The sequence below is a fragment of the Solenopsis invicta genome, chromosome 16 (genome assembly GCF_016802725.1).
Source record: "Solenopsis invicta isolate M01_SB chromosome 16, UNIL_Sinv_3.0, whole genome shotgun sequence".
NCBI classification, from domain to species: Eukaryota; Metazoa; Arthropoda; class Insecta; order Hymenoptera; family Formicidae; genus Solenopsis; species Solenopsis invicta.
The window spans coordinates 21,238,297-21,255,458 of record NC_052679.1 but is presented as its reverse complement, the minus strand read 5'-3'; the positions used below and the strand labels follow the sequence as shown (position 1 = coordinate 21,255,458).

Below are 17,162 nucleotides of genomic sequence, written 5' to 3'. Positions count from 1 at the left end.
CCGTTCGTTGCACAACTTCGGCATTCTCGAAAAAATAACGATTAAATATTTCCAGCATCTATAGTACCATTACAGAAGCACGATTGTCGAGTAAGCGACGTAATATGGAACATTAGGACGTTAACTTGTACGCTTGGAGTCCTAGGGTCGATTTCCGCGGTTGAGACTTTTTTTTATTTAAATCTTGTATTTTTAAATTATTATATGTATATAATTTTTAAACTGTTTTTAATTATTTAATGTAAAATAAATATTTTTTTTTTAAATCAAGGTGTTTTTTGGTATATGAAAGTTCACTTTATACACTGTTTACGTTTGTGTAAAACTGATTATTATTTCTAAATGTATTACAAAGAGGTCTCGGCCTCGTGACACGAACGTATTATACAATGAAAGAGATCTCGGTCTCTATTGAGAATATGAGTATTGTACGAGAGTCGGCTCAGTTTATTTGGTCGGTTTGCAAACTATTGTCTCTCGAAAGATTCAACTCTCGAAAGATTTTGTCTGACCTGATCTCGGCAAGCGACCGTTATACATAAAAAAATCTAAAGTTGTGGCAAACCAATCAGCTTTGCCGTTTTCAAATGCAAGTCGTCGGTAGGTTAATCGTACGCGGTTATCATTCGACACAGTCGTTCGGCGACGCTTTATTCGTAGTGGGCCCATTATTATGTTACATTTTATGATCGCACAAGAAACTTAAAAATAGTCTTTCATTATTAATTAAATTAAAATTTATCATGAACACAAAAAATATGGAACACAAGAATAGAAGGCTTAAAAAATAAAAACAATAAATATATTTGCAATAAGAATTTATAACTGTTTTACAATAAATTTACAGCTTTTGAATAATACTTATCGTAAAAGCAATTAAAACTTTATGGTTTGTTACAGGTTGTAGGTATAACGATATATAGCAATATTTATTTTGATATCTTTTTAAAACAGTCGTTATAAATTTTTATTGTAAATATATTTTATGTGTTTATGTGAAATTTTAATAATAGAAAAACATTTTTAAATTTCTTGAATTTTTTAAAAATAATATTTTATATAAAATAATTAAAAACAGTTTAAAAAGAGGATCAAATATGATCGGATCTCAAACATACGAGTCGACGTACTAACGCCCCACGCTACGTCGCTTATTCGACAATCGTTCTTTTGTAACTTTAGATGGAAACATTTAATCGTCATTGTCTCGAACGTGCTTAAGTTGTGTTACGGACGGCTATGGTGTGAGTAAATATTACACACCAGGGATGGGTACTATCAAATTAACTTTTTATTTAAATAATAAAAAATTAAAAAATGTAAATATAAATATAATTTACTTTTTTATTGAATATTCAATAAAAATTTATTCGTTATTCGACTTCTTGTAAATGATGAATAAAAATCTATTTGTTTTTCAATTTCTTGTAAATAATGAAAAAAAATTTATTTGTTATTCGGCCTCTCGTAAACAATGAATAAAAATTTATTTGTTATTTAGCTACTTGTGAATGATGAATAAAACTTTAATTATTATTCAATTACTTGAAAACGACGAATAAAAATTTAAACGTTATTTGGTCATTCTTGAATAATAAATATATACTCATTCTTTATTTAATACATTTTGAATAAAGAACAAATTTTTATTTTTTTACTTAATTCTCTTTGAATAACAAAATAAAGGACTGAAATTATTATTATTTTTATTCTATAAATTCTGAATAACAAATAAAGATTAATTTATAATTTTGTTTGTAACATATAACTACCTTAGGATTAACTGACCATATTTATTTTAATAATTTAAAATTATTTTACTCATAATTAGAGAATGTAAAGAATCAATTGAAAAAAAATGTTATTAAATAATAAATAATTTTAAAAATTTTTAATTTAATATATTCATTATGCGTGCGTGCGTACGTGTGTGTGTGTGTGTGTGTGTGTGTGTGTGTACGCGCGCGCCCGCACGTGTACATATTACGCATCCAAAAAATTTATTAAAATCGGTGTTACACAAGGGTTCCGCTTGTAAGTCTTTTTGAAAGAACAAAACTTGAGATTGCGTTAGCAATCCCAACCGTGCTTTTTCACGCTATTCACAATCACCTTTAACTGATACGCAGCTAACCAGTGAATCGCTTCATTTTAATCTATTATCTGTGCGGTTGTGTTTGATTTGACCAGTAAACTCTGTTTCGGGCAAAATTTCATATATTAGAAGGTGTAAGTAATACGACAATCTTACCTGCTGCTTGTAGAGAATACCTCGGAATCAAAGCGACCATTTTTCTCGGCTATTCAAATTGGACCGATGCTTCTGGATGCCTCATGTCCAGGACACAGGACCAGTCCTCGTCCCAGTGATTTGTCGTACGACACGTGTAATAGCACAGAATAGGGATATTTGATTTTGACAAAAGAATCGATTTTTTGAATCGAACTGAATCGTAACTGAAAGCATCGATCAGCCCAAAAATCGAATGTCAAAAAAAAATAAAAATAAAAATAAAAATTGAATGTCAAGTTTACACCGAGCACTTAATACGCGTACTAACTTGTAACTTTCTATTAAATTATCTTATTTTCGACAATATGTGTATACATGATACATGTATTTAATTATCTCGATTCATATAGTACCAGCTTAGTATACTATTCTTTAAAATCATTGCTGAAATTAAGATAATTTAATAGAAAATTACTAGTTAGTACGTGTATTAAGTACTCGGTGTAAACTAGGCCTATAGACCTTGTTTACACCGAGAACTTGATACGCGTACTAACTAGTAATTTTCTATTAAACTGTCTTGATTTCGGCAATAAATTTAAAAAATAGTATATTAAGTTGGTACAATATGAATCAAGATAATTAAATATATGTATTATGTATACACGCATTGTCGACAGTAAGATAAATTAATAGAAAGTTACGAGTTAGTACGCGTATCAAGTGCTCGGTATAAACTAGACCATAGTCCAGGGTATCGTTGCACCGCAGTATACAGTGCGCTCACTAAATGCCTTAATGCCTTCCAATACATAGATACGTGTCAGTGACATCTCGTTTGCGCTGTGTTAGTGTGACAGCTATAAAGTTAGATTAGGTACTCGAACTTATTCGTCTTATTCATCAACGTTAATTTATTCTTTACAAATAAAAATAGTAAAACGCATTGTTCACCCAGCGACTTTGATTCTGTCCATGAAAAAATTTTCCAAATTGAGAAGTCGCTATCTTTCTACATACTCGCAGTTCATGATTAGTGTAACGACTAGAGCTTATTGGTTATTAGGTTAATCATGAACTGTAAGTATGTAGAAAGATAGCGACTTCTCAGTTTGGAAAATTTCCCCATGGACAGAATCAAAGTCGCTGGGTGTACCAGGATGTTTTACAACAAATTCTTTAGACAAATATAAAAATAAATTTCAAAAAGTATTGAAACAAAATATAAAAACTAGTTTTCACAGGTAAAAAATTATATTTATTAATACGTAGTATTTTATTTTTATTAATATAAAAAAACATCTATTTGGTTGATACTATTGATGTGTGTCTGCGAATGTTATATTTATTTAAAGCAAAAAAGAAAAAAATTATTTTAAATTATTATTTCTTATTTTTTCAGAGTTTATTTTTTAGTTTGTTTTTATATAATGTAAAATAGGGATATTTGGTCTTGCCAAAGGAATCGATTTTTTTAATCGAACTGAATCGTAACTGAAAGTATCGATCCGCCCTAAAATCGAATGTCAAAGAATCGATTTCGCAAAAAATCGATCTTTTTTATTCTTTTGATTTTATACAGGCTTGTACCCATATATGTAATACTGGAGTATTACATATATGCTTGTGCCATACATTTCAAGATTATGTCTGTACTGATTATTTACGTTTTGTTCAAACAAAATTTCTTTATGTAAACAATACAGGCAATGTAAATTATTGGCTAACATAATACAAAGGAAATTAAAAAAGATAAACAAATAATTAAATTGTTAATATATCTGATTTTAATTATGAATATGTTATGTTAGACTGTGGCGTTGATAAATTAATCATTTATAGTCCAGGGAATCGTTGCATCGCACTTTACAATGCGCGCACTAAATACCCTAATGCTTTCCAATACATTGTATCAACATCTCAGCAATATTTAATCGCAAGATTGCAAATATTGCAGCAACATTGTGAAATATTGATACAATATTAATGACAAATTGCAGCAATATCTTATGTTTCTTGAATTAATATTTTAAAAATATTGCAATATCAATGTTGAAATCATGTTTTCAATATTAATTTAATATTGATTCAATATTCATTCAACATATAAAGAAAAATTCTTTAAAATGTAAATATTATTACGGTTACACTACATAATTCTAATGCAAAATAATATTTTTGCAGCATATAAAAAAAGAATTTTCGCAAATAAGTATCTCGGAATTTTTTTCTCGGAAATTCCCAAGTGGCCACCCATTCAAAAGTTGTGACCGCGGTAGACGATGCTTGACTTTCGCGTCTGTTGCGAATTGATCCCTCCTGATGATTTGTGAATACTTTGTACTAATATGTGTATATATCTGATAGATTAGGTGAATAAATGTTATTAAAAAATTAAACATATGTATAATTAAAACATTATTTATATAAATAAATGCACACACGCGCGCGCGCGTGCGAGTGCGTGTGCGTGGGCGCGTGGGCGTGTGTGTGTGTGTGTGTGTGTAATTATAGCTTTTTTCACTATCTTTCACAAATTTGAAATATTATCTGAAATAACTTTTCTGTTACTTATTTGTTTAAATAAGTATGCAACTGTTTACTTTTTTTTGTTTGTAGAAAACAAGTTATCAACGAAAAAAAAGGAGAAAAATGCTGGCTCTTATTTTTGGGATCAGGATTTTTTATTTAAAAAAGTGGATTAATCGTGACCAACCAACATGTAGTGAAGAACACAAAAATAGTTGAGGTAAAAGTGAATACTCTTTTTTCTTTCCAAGCCATTTTATTCTATTATATAATAATATTTTTTACATCTTTTTTTACATAGATGTGCCTGCACAACTCATCAAAACTTGCAAAGCCAAAGTTGTAGCCACTGACCAAAATTTAGATGTTGCAGTTTTACAAACTATGCAATAAAATAAGATAATTTTTGTATGCAATTTCTTATTTTTTGTATATTACTAAATTGCACTATCTTGTCGCAGGTCTTTCCAAAGTTAGATTGAAGCGACACTGAAAAAGTCAAGGTGGAAGATAAAATATTCTCAATCGGATTCCCGGAAAACATTAATATAGTAAATTCCGGTATTAATTACAGCAAAAAATGTTCATCCCAGGACATGAATACCTATTACCTATCACTGCATGTAAGTAAATAATTCTAAATAATATTATAATTATGTTTATTTTTATTATAGTAATAATTTCATATTTTTCTAGAGCGAAATGTCGGGGGGTCCGATAATTGATCAAAATGGAAATGTGATAGCGATTATCGTGGCGACGTATAAAAAAATAGTTCATCTGGGCATATCAATAAACCATTTTTAAATTATATTGAGTACTAATTACGTTAATTATCTTTATAAATGTTATATAAATTAAAATTTTTAAGTAAATTATGTTTTAGTTGTATTTATTATATTTTTTTAGTATTTTTTTCGTACTACAAGATAATATTAAAGTTTTGTTGCAATCTTATTTAAATCTTTTCTAATAATTAATGTTTCACAATGTGCATATTTGTTTTAAATAAATCAAACTCTTTTTCTATATTCAACTACTTATTAGATGTATAAATTAATTCGGTACCTTTACTTTAACAAAACAGTAGTGAAGTGAAGAATAGAAACGGCAAAATAGATATGAACACCTATACATTTCAATTTCAAGCCTAAAAGTTATACAAATGTTGAACAGTTCTTTTAATATAACATTTAATATAATTTCTGCTTCACAGGGAATTATAAGGAATTATCTATTAAACAGCATTTAATATTATAAAGCCAAATAAAATTTATCGCAATTGAAAATTATCTTTTAGAAATATTTTAACTCAGTATTGCAGATATAGTAACGGTGAAAACAGTGCAGTTTTTTTGGTATAATATTAATGTAGTTTCATTTTATCTAATCTAATTAAATGTATATTTTTATTTGGTAATTTAAATTATTATTTGAAGTATTCGCAGATCACGAGAAATGGATTTCATCTCTTTGGCACTACACTCTTTGCATTATTGTGATTTCCCGAGTTATGTTGATAGTCTATTACCAATATGATATACAACAAAAACTAAAAAACATTCCCCAAGTCGATAAATTTCTTTTTGGTTCAATATTTGAGCAGATAAATCTGCCGGACAATGGTAAAGAACTTAATATTTAAAATTTTCTTATCTTTTTGTATAAGTATCATATTCGTGTATTTATACACTGATTAAAATAAAAAGAGTACTATATAAATTTATATAATAATTAAAATAATATAAAAATACATAAATTTACTTTAATTACTAAAACGCATGCAAACGATTTTAAAGTATGTAGAAAAGACACGTAAGCAAGGAATATTCATAGAATGTGTTGCAGGCAAAGCTCTTATGAACGTGTATAAACCAGAATATTTAGAAGTAAATATGTATTACCTATTTGCTAACATAAAACATTTTTTTATTTTTTTTGCGATAATTAAAGGAAAGTCGTCAATAGCAACATAGATTTCCTTAAGTAACACTTCCTTATTTTTTGAAAAGTAAACATTGCTCTTTATTAACACTGACAGAAACTTTATCTACTGAAATAATTAAAGAATTGACAATATATAATTCATGTATTCATGGCTTAATTATTATCTAAAAAAAGTCATTAAACAAAGTTTTTAAATGCGAAAATAATATTTTTACAATGATTTCTTGCAATTTGCACAAGTTTAAATTAAAGTGAATGTATCATTGATATTATATTATTTTAAGTATTTGTAACGTCTTTAAACTGCTTTATTTATATCTCTTTGTGTTATTTTTACATAATGTACTTTTAAACATAGAATCAATAATAATATTTTATATCGAAGTGGAAGATTTCTAAGCATACTCATATACATTAATTTAAAAGTATTATACAAAATAAAAGACTTATGTGAAAAGAAAAACTATTTAATTTCAGGAACTTTTCGGTTAACGACTGGCAAGATAACATGATTGTTACAAACTGTGATGCGTGATCGCTTGCGTATATTGAAACGCAGACTTCTTGCACTGCAAAAGAGAGAATGGGGCGAGGCAACTCATGTTTCACTTTCGACTTTTGATTCTCGATTTGCGTTCTGCAACCAACGATAGCCCGCGTGAGCGTGTGAGCCATAAGTAATCCATTTTGAGTTCAAGACTTTATTGGATTCTCTTTTGCACCCTAATACAAAATATGAAAATCATACATAAGTGCGCACCAAAAATCTTCCAGATAGTAACAAATTAAAATTCGTTAAAATTTTAAAAAAAGATTCCCTATTTAAAAAAGTATTATTTTAAATTATTTATCGGTTTTCTTTTATCAATAACTTTTTAGTAAAGTTCTCTTCGCAGAAGGATAAAGTTTGACTGTGCAGTGTTAGCATTGCGATTGTAATTTAAAATAAAAATTTATTGTAAATGTAGTACCGAAAAAGCTCGATCACTTGTAGATATCGATCACTCATGCGAGAGATGTGTAAATCGTACAAGGTAAATCACATAAGGGAGACCAAATTGCTAAGCGAGAAGGAGCCTCGTCTGTCAACCGCCGCAGGTGGAATTCTGCATATTATTTAACTGTATTTCTGTGTGACAAAAATGCGAGATATCACGGAAAGAACGCCTTTAAGAAGATCCTCGGATTCGCCCGATTACGTCGAGTTCTCCAACTTCTCGAGTATTCGAAGAACACGATTGTGACAGTTCCAATCCTGCGTCTGCGGTATTCTGATGTCAGTCAACATGGATCACGCATAAGCCGGAATTAAACGGATCAAATAATTTTTTGTATAAATTTTTAAATTTCAAAATTATCAACTTTATTTGTTTCCAATTTTCACGCGCGCTCGCAAAATTATCAAATTTTATTGCATATTTGATGGATATTTTATATACGTTTTATTCTCTATAATATTGTATCGTAATTGATAGTTTTTGTTTTATTACATTGGATTTTGTATTTTTCCAGAACGTTTTCTATTCCTTGCCTGCATTGTTACACTTGTCATTTCTGACTTGCACTAGTTCAGTTCAGTTCAACCACAATTCTCGTGCAGGAACAAAAAACAAACCTCATATATCGATAATCTTTACAAGTTTAAATTCTTTCGAGCGCGTTTATTCCATCGGCGTTAATGCGATGCCAAGATCTTCTAAAGTTGGCAATTTGTCTGATACTTTATCAGATATCATTTGCTGTAAATCATACAACATTATATTCAACAGTATTATTTAATTTACTGCTTAAATCTATTTTTAATTTGCGTAAGTTATCCTTTAATAAAATTAAAACATACCATTTCTAAATTTTCCCTGTTGATGAATTTTCGGAATCCAATTTTTTTCACAGCATATCTAATACTCAATTCGGAATACGAAGTAGATTCAAAGTCGAATCTCGTGCAATCGAATAGACCGCGTGTACGACGAGTCAACGCCACGTATTCAAACAGTTTATAACGTTTCGGCCTGCGTACATAAAATATTCACATTTTGCAAAAACAATCGGAATAACAATACAATCAAATTTAATAGTCCATACCCGACAAACTGGTAAGTTTTGCCAGCTGTGTTCTCAGGATCTCTTACGATAGCTGTAATACCTTTGGCGACATCGCATACAGCCACTGGCTGTTTTTCCGTTTCTTTAACCTTTTACCACATAGATGCACTGTGTAAAGTATTGTATTATTAGAAATTTTGTAAAGGATTTTTAATGTTAGAAAATTTATTTCCATGCAAAATTACCTTGATCTATGTCTTACTCTGTCAAACAAGCTCAAACGATCTCCGGGACACCATATATCAGAGGGTCGAATTATTGTAGCCTTGGGAAATTCTTTTCGTACTGCACACTCACCTTCCCATTTTGTACGTAGAAACCAAGAAGTGTTTTTCAACATCTGTGACTGAACACAGAATTATTATTAAAGCAAGAAAATCATGAGAATTCCCTATAATTTAAATACAATTGTAGTTCAATTTACCTTCAAATGTTCACCCACATTTAAGGCAGACATATGGATAAAGTGTTTGATATTGGCTTTCTTGCATATTCTGGCAATCCTTCTGGGTCTCTCAACATTAAACTCGTCAAAATTCCATTCTTCAGTTCCCAAATTACTATCGATTAGATTGATAACGACATCGGAGTACTCGATACATTTTTTTATTGATTCATCGTTATACGGATTAATCCCAGGATACTGGACTTTAGTCGGCAGGTCTTCGAAATGTAAGCAAATTGTATGTGGCAGTATGAGCTACAAATAAAGCATGTTAATCAATTGAAAAGCTGCTTATATTTCAATTGTATCAACATATTGCTATAGAAATTGTTGCTATTATATAATATAAACTGTTTTAAACTGGTATCATATGTACCCACACAGATATCAATACTAAATCATGGTAGATAGACTTTCTACAATCTATTGAATTAGATTGTTGCACTAGGTGCATGATGTAAGAAGAAGTCATATGCGACGCAAGTCTCAAGTTCTAGGTAGCAATCTAGTTTAAGTATTAAAATCTGTGTATATACCTGAGTATTAATTTTGGCAAGCTGACAGACCAAATAAGGCCCAACGTATCCATTTGAACCAAACACTGTTACTATCCTGTTGGAGCTACAATTCTCTATCCCTTTCTTCAAAGGAATGGTTGGATTTTCGATGACTTGCCACTGTGATAAGTATCGATTCGTCTGCACCGCGACTGCCGCGATGCATGTTATCTGCTTTCCTGGAATACATGCAAAACACAAGTGTAAACATAAATTGCAAAAAAATATTTTTCACATGGCATGGTAGATAATTTACGAACAAATTTAATCTATTATTCAGTTCAGTCGTTATTTGATACGAATCTCTTTACTTCCTTTAACGTCCCCAATTGGGACGATACAATTATTTTACCAAAAGTTATGTAGTAATCCTCAAAATATATGCGGAATGCAAACAAGAGAAACCCTTGGCATGTATATCACAGATTTTAATAAAATTTTATGAGTGTAGTATTGTGTAGTATTTACGCATACCTTTACTGTAGTAAAGCCGTTTGTTGCACAATTTTCGAGAAAATGACAATTAAATATTTCCATCATCTATAGTATCATTACAGAATAACGATAGTTGTGTAAGCGATGTAATATGGAATGTTAGGACGTTTATTCGTACGCTTGGGTTCCTAGGTTCGATTTCCGCGGATGAGACATTTTTGATTTAAATCTCGTATTTTGAAATTGTTATATATAATTTTTAAACTGTTTTTAATTATTTAATATAAATTATATTACTTTTCTTTTAAATCAACGAACCTAAAAATAATCTTTCATTAATAATTAAATTAAAATTTGTTATAAACACAAAAAATATAAAATACAAGAATAGAAAGCTTAAAAAAATTTAAACAATATATTTGCATTAAACATTTATTACGACTGTTTTACAATAAGTTTACAGTTTTTGAGTGATACTTATCATAAAAACAATTAAAATTTTATGGTTTTTTATAGGTTGTAGGTATAACGGTATATAGAAATACTTATTTTGACATTCTTGAAACTGTCGTTATAAGTTTTTATTGCAAATATATTTTATGTGTTTATGAGAAATTTGAATTTACTTAATGATAGAAGAGCATTTTTAAATTCCTTGCAATTTAAAAAAATAATGTTTTATATAAATCAATTAATAACGGTTTAAAAATTATGTCTAACAATTTAAAAATGTAAGATTTAAATAAAAAAAGGTTTGGGGGGGATCGAACATGATCGGACCCCAAGCATATGGGTCGTCGTCTTAACACTCCACGCTGCGTCTATTATTAACAATCGATCTTCTGTAACGGTATTATACATTCTGGAAATATTTAATCGTTATTTTGTCAAAAATGCCTAAGTTATGCAACAAACAGCTTTACTATAGTAAAGGCGTGAGTGAATACTACACACCTGGGATGGGCATTATTGAATAACATTTTATTAAAATAATAGAAACTTAAATATGTAAATATAATTATAATTTACTTTTTCATAATTTAGAAGTGGTCAAATAACAAATATATTTTTATTAAATATTTAATAAAAATGAATTTGTTATTTGATCTCTTGTAAATGATGAATAAAAATTTATTCGTTACTGGTCATTCTTGAATAATGAATAAATAATCTTTTATTTAATACATCTTGAATAAGGAACAAAGTTATTTTCTTATTCAATTCTCTTTGAATAACAAAATAAAGGAATAAAATTATTATTATTATTATTCTATAAATTCTGAATAACGAATAAAGATTAATTTATAATTTTGTTCGTAAAATATAACTACCTTGGCATTAACTGACCATATATATTTATCTTAATAATTTAAAATTATTTTACTCATAATTAGAGAATGTAAAGAATCAGTTGAAAAAAATGTTATTGAATAATTTATAGTTTTTAAAATTTTTAATCCGATTTATTTATTATGCGTGCGTGCGTGCGTGCGTGCGTGCGTGCGTACGTGTGTGTGTGTGTGTGTGTGTGTGTGTGTGTGTGTGTGCGTGGGTACGCACGCACGTGTATTACGCACCAAAACAATTTATTTAAATCGGTGTTATACAAGGGTTCCTCTTGTAAGTCTTTTTGTAAGATCAAAACTTGAGATGAATTGCGTCAGCAATCCCAACCGTGCTTTTCCACGCTATTCACAATCACCTTTAACTGATACGCGGCCAACCAGTGAATCGCTCCATTTTAATCTATTATCGATGCAGTTGTGTTTGATTTGAACAGTAAACTCTGTTTCGGGCAAAATGTCATATATTAGAAGGTGTAAGTAACACGACAATCTTACCTGCTGCTTGTAGAGAATACCTCGGAATCAAAGCGACCATTTTTCTCGGCTATTCAAATAGGACCAATGCTTCTAGGTGCCTCGTGCCCAGGACACAGCACAGAACAGACAGGACTAGTCCTCGTCCTCGTAATTTATCGTACGACACATGTAAGAAGAAAGGTGAAACAAGTAACCAGATGCGCAATGGACCATACTCTAGACCAATCAGAAGTGGGTCCAAATTCTGAGATTCAATATGGCTACGGCTCCGGTACTGGGGCGTATTTATACTTGTATTTATACGTGAATAGGAAATAATCGGTGAATCGGAGAAATTCAAAGCTACTTAAAAAAGGAAGAACGTGAAGGTAAAGTTGAGACTTTGTACATTAATGAAAATTGTGATAATTGTTATTTCAAATTTTTTAAACATGAATTAGAAAAAATGTGGACAATTATAAGAATGAGCTTATGTGTTTGACTAAATTGTTGTATTTTATGTTTATAACAACAGTGTTTATTGAAACAGTAATTTGTGTTAAAGATAATAAATTTCAAGTATTTTTATATTTTTATATTTATTTTTTTTAACAACATCTACATTTTAATTACGTGTGACTACATATGATTGTTTCGTATTCAAATTGCGCGGATATATTTGGACCCAAATTTCATTGGTTCACCACATCGAGCCACGCCTCTTACCGCGCATCCAGCCGCCGACGATGCGCGTTGTTTCACCTTGTTTCTTACATCATGGTACGACACGTGTAATAGCACAGAATAGGAATATTTGATTTTGACAAAAGAATCGATTTTTTGAATCGAACTGAATCGTAACTGAAAGCATCGATCAGCCCAAAAATCGAATGTCAAAGAAAAAAAAAAAATAAAAATTAAAATTGAATGTCAAGTTTACACCGAGCACTTAATACGCGTACTAACTTGTAACTTTCTATTAAATTATCTTACTTACGACAATGTGTGTATACATGATACATGTATTTAATTATCTCGATTCATATTGTACCAGCTTAGTATACTATACTTTAAATTCATTGCTGAAATTAAGATAATTTAATAGAAAATTACTAGTTAGTACATGTATTAAGTGTAAACTTGGTGTAAACTTAGCCTATAGACCTTGTTTACACCGAGCACTTGATACGCGTGATACTAACTAGTAATTTTCTATTAAATTGTCTTGATTTCGGCAATAAATTTAAAAAATAATATATTAAGTTGGTACAATATGAATCAAAATAATTAAATATATGTATTATGTATACGCATTGTCGACAGTAAGATAAATTAATAGAAAGTTACGAGTTAGTACGCGTATCAAGTGCTCGGTGTAAACTAGACCATAGTCCAGGGAATCGTTGCACCGCAGTATACAGTGCGCTCACTAATAGCGTTTTTCATTGGAAAAACTAGTGCGCTCTGAAAGTGCACTTGCTACAGGTAATAGGGCATTTCCGTTGGCACCGTCATCACGCAAACCGAAACGTCCAATTGCCAGCGGCGAGTGCACACTCAGTGCGCACTAGTTTTCCCAATGAAAAACGCTATAATTGTCTTAATGCCTTCCAATACATAGATACGTGTCAGTGACATCCCGTTTGCGCTGTGTTAGTGTGACAGCTATAAAGTTAGATTAGGTACTCGAACTTATTCGTCTTATTCATCAACGTTAATTTATTCTTTAAAAATAAAAATAGTAAAATGCATTGTTCACCCAGCGACTTTGATTCTTTCCATGAAAAAATTTTCCAAATTGAGAAGTCGCTATCTTTCTACATACTCGCAGTTCATGATTAGTGTAACGACTAGAGCTTATTGGTTATTAGGTTAATCATGAACTGTAAGTATGTAGAAAGATAGCGACTTCTCAGTTTGGAAAATTTCCCCATGGACAGAATCAAAGTCGCTGGGTGTACCAGGATGTTTTACAACAAATTCTTTAGACAAATATAAAAATAAATTTCAAAAAGTATTGAAACAAAATATAAAAACTAGTTTTCACAGGTAAAAAATTATATTTATTAATACGTAGTATTTTATTTTTATTAATATAAAAAAACATCTTTTTGGTTGATACTATTGATGTGTGTCTGCGAATGTTATATTTATTTAAAGCAAAAAAGAAAAAAATTATTTTAAATTATTATTTCTTATTTTTTCAAAGTTCATTTTTTAGTTTGTTTTTATATAATGTAAAATAGGGATATTTGGTCTTGCCAAAAGAATCGATTTTTTTAATCGAACTGAATCGTAACTGAAAGTATCGATCCGCCCAAAAATCGAATGTCAAAGAATCGATTTCGCAAAAAATCGATCTTTTTTATTCTTTTGATTTTATACAGGCTTGTACCCATATATGTAATACTGGAGTATTACATATATGCTTGTGCCATACATTTCAAGATTATGTCTGTACTGATTATTTACGTTTTGTTCAAACAAAATTTCTTTATGTAAACAATACAGGCAATGTAAATTATCGGCTAACATGATACAAAGGAAATTAAAAAAGATAAACAAATAATTAAATTGTTAATATATCTGATTTTAATATTGACTATGTTAGACTGTGGCGTTGATAAATTAATCATCTATAGTCCAGGGAATCGTTGCACCGCACATTACAATGCGCGCACTAAATGCCCTAGTGCCTTCCAATACATTGTATCAACATCTCAGCAATATTTAATCGCAAGATTGCAAATATTGCAGCAACATTGTGAAATATTGATACAATATTAATGAGAAATTGCAGCAATATCTTATGTTTCTTGAATCAATATTTTATAAATATTGCAATATAAATGTTGAAATCATGTTTTCAACATTAATTTAATATTGATTCAATATTCATTCAACATATAAAGAAAAATTCTTTAAAATGTAAATATTATTATGATTACACTACATAATTCTAATGCAAAATAATATTTTTGCAGCATATAAAAAAAGAATTTTCGCAAATAAGTATCTCGGAATTTTTTTCTCGGAAATTCCCAAGTGGCCACCCGTCCAAAAGTTGTGACCGCGGTGGACGATGCTTGACTTTCGCGACTGTTGCGAATTGATCCCTCGTGATGATTTGTGAACACTTTGTACTAATATGTGTATATATCTGATAGATTAGGTGAATAAATGTTATTAAAAAATTAAACATATATATAATTAAAACATTATTTATATAAATAAATGCACACACGCGCGCGCGCGCGCGTGCATGCGTGTGCGTGGGCGCGTGCGCGTATGCGTGTGCGTGCGTGTGTGTGTGTGTGTGTGTGTGTGTGTGTGTAATTATAGATCTTTTTTCACTATCTTTCACAAATTTGGAATATTATCTGAAATAACTTTTCTGTTACTTATTTGTTTAAATAAGTATGCAACTGTTTACTTTTTTTTGTTTGTAGAAAACAAGTTATCAACGGAAAAAAAGGAGAAAAATGCTGGCTCTTATTTTTGGGATCAGGATATTTTATTTAAAAAAGTGGATTAATCGTGAACAACCAACATGTAGTGAAGAACACAAAAATAGTTGAGGTAAAAGTGAATTCCCTTTTTTCTTTCCAAGCCATTTTATTCTATTATATAATAATATCTTTTACATCTTTTTTTACATAGATGTGCCTGCACAACTTATCAAAACATGCAAAGCGAAAGTTGTAGCCACTGACCAAAATTTAGATGTTGCAGTTTTACAAACTATGCAATAAAATAAGATAATTTTTGTATGCAATTTCTTATTTTTTGTATATTACTAAATTGCACTATCTTGTCGCAGGTCTTTCCAAAGTTAGATTGAAGCGACACTGAAAAAGTCAAGGTGGAAGATAAAATATTCTCAATCGGATTCCCGGAAAACATTAATATAGTAAATTCCGGTATTAATTACAGCAAAAAATGTTCATCCCAGGACATGAATACCTATTACCTATCACTGCATGTAAGTAAATAATTCTAAATAATATTATAATTATGTTTATTTTTATTATAGTAATAATTTCATATTTTTCTAGAGCGAAATGTCGGGGGGTCCGATAATTGATCAAAATGGAAATGTGATAGCGATTATCGTGGCGACGTATAAAAAAATAGTTCATCTGGGCATATCAATAAACCATTTTTAAATTATATTGAGTACTAATTACGTTAATTATCTTTATAAATGTTATATAAATTAAAATTTTTAAGTAAATTATGTTTTAGTTGTATTTATTATATTTTTTTAGTATTTTTTTCGTACTACAAGATAATATTAAAGTTTTGTTGCAATCTTATTTAAATCTTTTCTAATAATTAATGTTTCACAATGTGCATATTTGTTTTAAATAAATCAAACTCTTTTTCTATATTCAACTACTTATTAGATGTATAAATTAATTCGGTACCTTTACTTTAACAAAACAGTAGTGAAGTGAAGAATAGAAACGGCAAAATAGATATGAACACCTATACATTTCAATTTCAAGCCTAAAAGTTATACAAATGTTGAACAGTTCTTTTAATATAACATTTAATATAATTTCTGCTTCACAGGGAATTATAAGGAATTATCTATTAAACAGCATTTAATATTATAAAGCCAAATAAAATTTATCGCAATTGAAAATTATCTTTTAGAAATATTTTAACTCAGTATTGCAGATATAGTAACGGTGAAAACAGTGCAGTTTTTTTGGTATAATATTAATGTAGTTTCATTTTATCTAATCTAATTAAATGTATATTTTTATTTGGTAATTTAAATTATTATTTGAAGTATTCGCAGATCACGAGAAATGGATTTCATCTCTTTGGCACTACACTCTTTGCATTATTGTGATTTCCCGAGTTATGTTGATAGTCTATTACCAATATGATATACAACAAAAACTAAAAAACATTCCCCAAGTCGATAAATTTCTTTTTGGTTCAATATTTGAGCAGATAAATCTGCCGGACAATGGTAAAGAACTTAATATTTAAAATTTTCTTATCTTTTTGTATAAGTATCATATTCGTGTATTTATACACTGATTAAAATAAAAAGAGTACTATATAAATTTATATAATAATTAAAATAATATAAA

General features: G+C 29.5%; 1 protein-coding gene and 1 long non-coding RNA gene across 2 annotated transcripts; one reads left to right on the top strand and one right to left on the bottom strand.

Moving 5' to 3' along the window:
* The first annotated feature begins 4,843 nt into the window (after nucleotides 1-4,843).
* On the top strand, nucleotides 4,844-5,561 carry LOC120359781. Its single transcript, XR_005576559.1, has 3 exons — nucleotides 4,844-4,982; nucleotides 5,064-5,385; nucleotides 5,459-5,561. It is a non-coding gene; the product is annotated as an uncharacterized LOC120359781 (long non-coding RNA).
* A 2,486-nt stretch (nucleotides 5,562-8,047) lies between these two features.
* Nucleotides 8,048-14,762, bottom strand: LOC105203206 (NADH dehydrogenase [ubiquinone] 1 alpha subcomplex subunit 9, mitochondrial-like). The gene is given in 8 exon segments (XM_039458778.1): nucleotides 8,048-8,448; nucleotides 8,550-8,721; nucleotides 8,795-8,923; nucleotides 9,001-9,161; nucleotides 9,240-9,515; nucleotides 9,797-9,996; nucleotides 12,094-12,142; nucleotides 14,736-14,762. Coding segments are annotated over 8 exon segments (1,092 nt in total). The 3' UTR covers nucleotides 8,048-8,370.
* Between the last annotated feature and the right edge of the window lie 2,400 nt (nucleotides 14,763-17,162).